The 6,229-nt window shown below is 38.9% G+C and overlaps 1 protein-coding gene across 1 annotated transcript; it reads right to left on the reverse strand.

Moving 5' to 3' along the window:
- Window positions 1-5,806, reverse strand: babam1 (BRISC and BRCA1 A complex member 1). Its single transcript, XM_080474007.1, has 9 exons — window positions 5,672-5,806; window positions 4,435-4,833; window positions 4,299-4,357; window positions 4,094-4,214; window positions 3,668-3,746; window positions 3,537-3,561; window positions 3,303-3,432; window positions 2,070-2,153; window positions 1-886 (listed from the first exon to the last, which is right to left on the reverse strand). The coding sequence occupies exons 2-9, from the start codon at window positions 4,813-4,815 to the stop codon at window positions 686-688; spliced, it is 1,080 nt and encodes a 359-aa protein (XP_080330133.1). The 5' UTR covers window positions 4,816-4,833; window positions 5,672-5,806; the 3' UTR covers window positions 1-685.
- Between the last annotated feature and the right edge of the window lie 423 nt (window positions 5,807-6,229).

The raw sequence follows: 6,229 nt of genomic DNA on the forward strand, positions 1-6,229 counted from the left end.
AAAGGTTTATCCTGCAGCTTTAATTCATGGGAAGGAATTCTAAAAGTTCATCTGGATTTTGTTTTTAAATAACTAAACATTCATAGAGATCAATGTGAAGGAACAACAACAAAAAACACTTATGCACGAAAACATGTTTGTCATCTGTGCCTTATAAAACAGGACACACATAACAAAGGTGACCAACTGGAAAAAGACAAAAACCTGTAAATTACATACTTTCAGAAACCTGTTTATGGACAAAATCAAACCATGCCCTTTGATTTCCCACGTTAAGACAAAAATCGCTTAAAAATAATCAGCTTTTAAAAAGCATTAAATAACCATCATCTCGTCTTCCTGCGTCGTTACAGAATCATTACATCATTTCAAGGAGGCTTACAGAAATCTCACATCTGAAAACAAGAACAGTTTATTTCCATAGATCAAGACAATCACTGACTAATCAATTATCAAGAAGAAAATTGATTTGTAGGCAACAAAGCAATGTAAAAAGAAAACAAACAAAAAAGACCCTTTAAAATTACAATAAAATATTGCTGAAATCATTGATTCACAGCAGTGAATTCCAAAATATGTGGACTTCTGACAAACGTGTATGTTTGTTCTGATAGACTAATAGTACATATGTGTGTATTTACTGTACTTCACGGAGTGGCGGGGCTTTTTTTAAGTCCGTAACATTTCAGACCGTCGCTTCCACATCCTGAGAGTCGTCTTCCTCCAGCAGGCTGTGTGAGGCTTTCTTCTGCGAAGGTCTTTGTAACGGGTGGGCCAAAAGTTTGGCCATACAGTTGTACAGCTTGGAGACAGGTCCATTCAGTGAAGCCTCGTAGCAATAACACATTTCCTTGATGGCAAGTTTGCAGAATGCCATGTAGTTCAACTGGAGGAAATGGAAACGTTGTTATCAGACCAGAAAGAACCAAAAAGCAGGCGCATGAGTTCGTGTTTGTTTCCACAACTGAATCAAATGAACTGTATTCAATGTTTGTATCTATTAATGTGTTAAATGGCTCCCATGTATTTAGCCTGATGATATGTCCACCATGTTTGAGTGGATTGTACATGTCAGTCTGGTTTTTAGTGGGAATAAGTGGACTTACACCAACTAGTCTATTCATTTAATGTAAAATCACTTATTAAGGCTTATTAACAATCTAAAAATAGTAACACCATTTTGGTCTTGTGATTTTGTCATGACGCCAGGGACTGAAAGCTTGATTACATTACATTTGCGTAGAAAACTTGCACATACTCAAACAATAGCAGCATCTGCTATTGTATCAAAGTTGGTTGAAATATGTCAGATAATAATAATCATTATTATAAAAATATGCTGTGTGAGCTTATGAGGTTATGTTATGTTTAGGCTGCAGTGTTAATGGTAGAAGTAGTACACAACACAACAGCAGCAGAAACTGTGTAGAAATGATTAACCACAATTACAAAACTTTCTATCAAGTTAATGTACATTATAATGAACTGCAAAATGCGACTGGATTATGATAAGTAAAAGTACTTTTCATGAATTCTATGGCCTATTCTATGGTCGAGTTATTTGGATATTAAATCAAATTTGACAAGCTAATGTGTTCTTACAATCTCCACCTTGCAATATTAAAAGTACTCTGCAAAAACAATCAAAACAATATTATGAATTATCAATGACATTTTCAGCAGGTTGTCAACATAAAGTAAACTACAACGAAAACCAAATGTTTCATCTTAAAATAATAGCAAAGGTGAAATCATGTAGAAGGTTCCTGACTATATTTAAAGTTTGCTCTGTAAAACCACCAGCGGGATGAGTTCTCTTCTTTTGCACTATAAAATGATAAAAAACAGAAATTGCATCTACTTGACGACGGTATTTATTTGCATAGACATGGCGCTACACCCTACCATGAAATGATACCAGTGGTTAATCGGCTATACTCTGTGTACTGCATTGCAAACAAGGAAGATTTGTTATCCTCAACTTCATAAAAAGGATTGTCGAACTCCCTTCTTTTGCCTGGTGTGCGTCATGACACTAACAAAAACCCTCTAACATCCGGTCCACTCACCACCCAGTTGGTCCCTTCTTCGAGCTCCTCGCCGTTGTGTAAATATATCAAATCAAAGTAAAAATATGGCGACTGCAGCATTTTCTGGAACAGAACGGAAAAACACTCATGACTTTAAGTTTAAATAGACAAGTGAGTTTCACGTTCTCATAAAAGCTCAATCCTCCCAGAAGTTATTGTAATTTTCTTCCTGAATGCCTGCCTAAACTTAACATAGAAAAGAGCAGTAAATATCAGCTTCATGGCCGTAAAGAAAGGAGCAGAATAGCCATTCAAATAAAATCTCTCCATCACTTTCTTCAAACCAATAAAGCTGTAATAAAAACTTGAACTAATAATCAGAATCAGATATGACCAACCAACATAATTCACCCAGTAGATGGATTAAATAACTCATCACGTTCAAATTACACTCAGCATTCTAATATTTACACATTTGGACTCACAAGAACAACTTTAGTGTACTTACCCAAATAAATCAATCATGACAATAATTTTAATCTTAATTCTTCCACCACAGATCACAATTCTTATGACCTCCACCTTTTATCCAAAACCCGAATGACATCAAACCACCACATTATTACAAATAAACCCAGTTAAATTCTATCTTTCAACGAATGAATGAAAGAATGATTTCAAAGAACCAAACCTGATCAATACAATAAACAAACTGAACACAAATCATACATAATCCATCAATGCATCACATGTGACACGAAATTAGGTGAAGAACAAACCTGAACCACAATTAATGATCTAGTTATGATTCGCTCACTATCTCACAAATATGTGTCACTTGTGCAGATTCAATTCTGTACAAACTATAACTGTATACAAACCAGTAGCATCACTGCAGATATAAATATTGAAGGCCCCCCCCCAAGTTTGTCATCGGATACGAGTCATCTTTTTTTTTTGCTGTCCTTTGTTCATGACACATAAAATGTAATGATCACATTTTAACTTTATGCAGTCAGATAATATAGTCAAATAACTTGTTTTCTGACTTGACTATGACTTATGAAGCGGTGCAAAGTGTGCGTTGCTTCTGTTGGGCAGCTGAGTTTTACAATATGAGATGACTAACTGCCTGATGGTGTCAGAACAAGAGACAGGAATTGCAACCAATGGCGACATGAACCATAGCTACAGCAAAAATACAACTTACAACTGTTTTTTATGAAAAGAAACACTTAAAACGGGAGAAAGAAAAGAAGCTGTTGTACTTACACTGACGGCCTCAGACAGGTTGAACTGGAGCTGCCCGGCACGGCGGCTGTAAATAAGCACTGTCCGCACCACATATGGGGGCGAATCTGTCTGAACGTTCTCCAATACGGGCAGCTCAATTTTCTGACGTCTAGAAGTTTAAGAGAAAAGTTTTCAATAAAAGAAAAAACAACAACAGGGTATGTTATAAATTTGAATACGTGTGCTGCAGGTTTATCATCTCTATATACTTACATGACATTAAGAAGATCTTCCAGGTCTTAACGGGACAGTTAAGGCCAAGGCTCAACATACAGAAAAAGCTCTTTCATTGTAGGTTTTCCTACAATGACCGCTTTATACTTCATTTGTGATGGAAAGGATACTGAAGGACTCGCACACATTGGTCTCCAGATCATACAGACAGCTGCACAGCTCCCTGGGATCGGACGTGAAACCTGATAGCTGCAACATATGCAAGCATGCCTCAAATGAGATATCACACGGATAACCCGCACGCTCACAAAACAAACAAACACAAAACAGGCGTCAACAAAACAAGCAAGGGCATCCTTACTACAGAACTATGTTCAGTGTTGAATGTGTTCACAACTCATTAACCTGTTTTAGGATATTATAATCTGTTGACCTCACAAGAGGAAAAAGACGACCAAACTTCAACTTGACCCCTTGAAGACGAGCGCTTGTTGTGGTTTTGACTACTTTATACTTTTTCATCAGCCTTTCCTTCTCTGCTTTGGTCAAGAAGACAAAAGTGAAACATGAGTGTGAACACAGCTTCCTCTACTTACCCACAGAGCGTCATCATTGATGACAACCAGAGCGAACTCATGCCGTTTGTCAACATCATGTTTCGTTCTGACAAACATTTCGATCATCTTTTGGGAAATATTCAGAGCGTTTGTTTGAGATCTAAAGTGAAAAATAGACAGATTAGTGATAAGAGTTCTTACACACTGTCACTAGAAACCAAAGGTGTGCAGAGCTGCATATTACCCATTGAAGGACTCCAGCTTTGGTAAAGACATCTCTTCAGAGAGATCCAAGCAGATAATCTGAAAACAAGAACACGCTGACATCAGTCTGATTACACCTGGGAAACGTCGTGAACCAGAGATGATCGTGCACCTACCACTTTCTCTGGGCAGTTCACTCGGGGAGCTCGCAACCGGATCTGTGATGGTAGAGGGACGGATATGGGTATGGTGCCACTGGCGGCTGCTGCTGCTGCTGCTGCTACACCCGAAGTCACAGTTGGAGGTGCAACTTGAGCTGCAGCCACAGATACAGTGGTGATAGTGGAGCTTGGAGGGCTGTCACTGGTCGAGGCTTCACCCTCACCCTCCACACGACTCCCCACAGCGGGCTGGGGTATGCTCGGGTTGCTATTGCCGCCAAGGCTTCCCGTGCTGCTGCGGCGGTCCTCCGCTCCTTCTGGGTTGGAGCGCGTCCGAGGTCGCAGATCCACTGGCCGCTCCTCTCCATCTGCCTGGCCTGGCTCTGACGTCTCCATGGATTCTGGTAGTCTTAACTGGGAATGTACACAACATTGACATGCACATTATCAGTATCTCCAAATAGCTCCTTCACAATAAAATTTCGGAATCAACCTTGAAACTGAGAATAACTTAAATACTAGAAGTACTTTACAAACAAATTGCATAGGAACCAAAGCAACCGTCCAGTGATCACGGAATACGCACACCATGGAAATTTGAGTTTGGTAGATTATTCAGGTGCAAATAAGTGTGTGTTTTTTTTTTTAGACATGAAATAAGTTGTACTGATTTTATATTGAGGCCAAACAATTGTGAAACCCTACACACCATCTTCACTCAGGCTTTATGGAGCATGTTCTTTGATAACAGCTGGCTTTCTTTCTTGAAAGTGGAAATTAAGAAAATGACACTTCTAGTTCACATTTCTCATAAAATCAACACCACTGTGTTTTACCCTTTTATTGAAATTGTAGACATGTAGTTGAAAAACGGAAATGTTTACATTTGTAGCATAAGACATGAAATATAGACTCAAAAGCCCCATAGAAAGTAATTCAAGAGATATTCTAAGGTTACATTTTTAATTTCCCAAGAATTTCTATGAGTGCCTTATAAAGAGTTGAAGACTGCGTGGCGTTACTGAAGATGTAATCTGTCATGGGAAAAACTAAAGAATGAGTCAGAAACGCATGGAGCCGTGAATCAGTCAGTAAATCTGGGAGGAAAGAAAACATATGTAGAGAAGAAAACACCTAATGCATGCAGAATTATCTGAAGGATCGTGATCCGTGACTGCTCAGCGACCATTACACTCACAAAACAAACACGGCGAAACAGCGAGATGAGCATTAAAAAGTGTTGTGTACTTACGTTACTATAATGTCTCCCAGGAGTAACGTTACAACGAGGAGAAAACTCAGCGACAGTGATCAAAGCGTTTGTTTTGAACTAAACATTTCCTCCATAGAAGAAACAAAATCCGGAAGTACAAGCCCACATACAGCTTTCATTTTGACACCGCCCCCTGCCGACAGGACTGAGTAACTGCATGCCACGACCGCTTCAGGATCAGTGTTGTGCTATTTTGTCCTCTCAAGTCTTCTCATCTCTGAACCGTGGCTCGATGTAGAAAAAGGGGGAACTAACCTAAAAACCAGATTATAAATAAGTGAAAGTTATTTTTCTCTGTCTCCTCAACATGGATCACAATGTTTTCACAAATATGATGAAAACCTGCCGCAAAAAGAACAAAACCAACGTCGTAACAACAATAAAGAGCTTGCTGATGGCAGCAGCCACAAACACTTAATTTCCTTGAGCCCTAAATGTGCCCATTTTGGCCACCTGTCATTTTTATCCACAATGAATGACATGTCCAGATTGTCTCCAAAAGAAAGGGGCTGCCTGGTAGTGGTTTGTGATGTAAAA

Source organism: Lipophrys pholis, assembly GCF_963383615.2.
Source record: "Lipophrys pholis genome assembly, chromosome: 10".
Taxonomy (NCBI): domain Eukaryota; kingdom Metazoa; phylum Chordata; class Actinopteri; order Blenniiformes; family Blenniidae; genus Lipophrys; species Lipophrys pholis.

What these genes read in the sequence shown, in the direction of transcription:
- babam1 (XM_080474007.1), bottom strand. Translation starts at nt 4,815, where the DNA reads ATGGAGACGTCAGAGCCAGGCCAGGCAGATGGAGAGGAGCGGCCAGTG. An exon ending in TCAATGATGACGCTCTGTGG is followed by an intron (nt 3,747 to 4,093) that starts GTAAGTAGAGGA and finishes CATATGTTGCAG; the next exon opens with CTATCAGGTTTCACGTCCGA. An exon ending in CAATGTGTGCGAGTCCTTCA is followed by an intron (nt 3,562 to 3,667) that starts GTATCCTTTCCA and finishes TGTCCCGTTAAG; the next exon opens with ACCTGGAAGATCTTCTTAAT.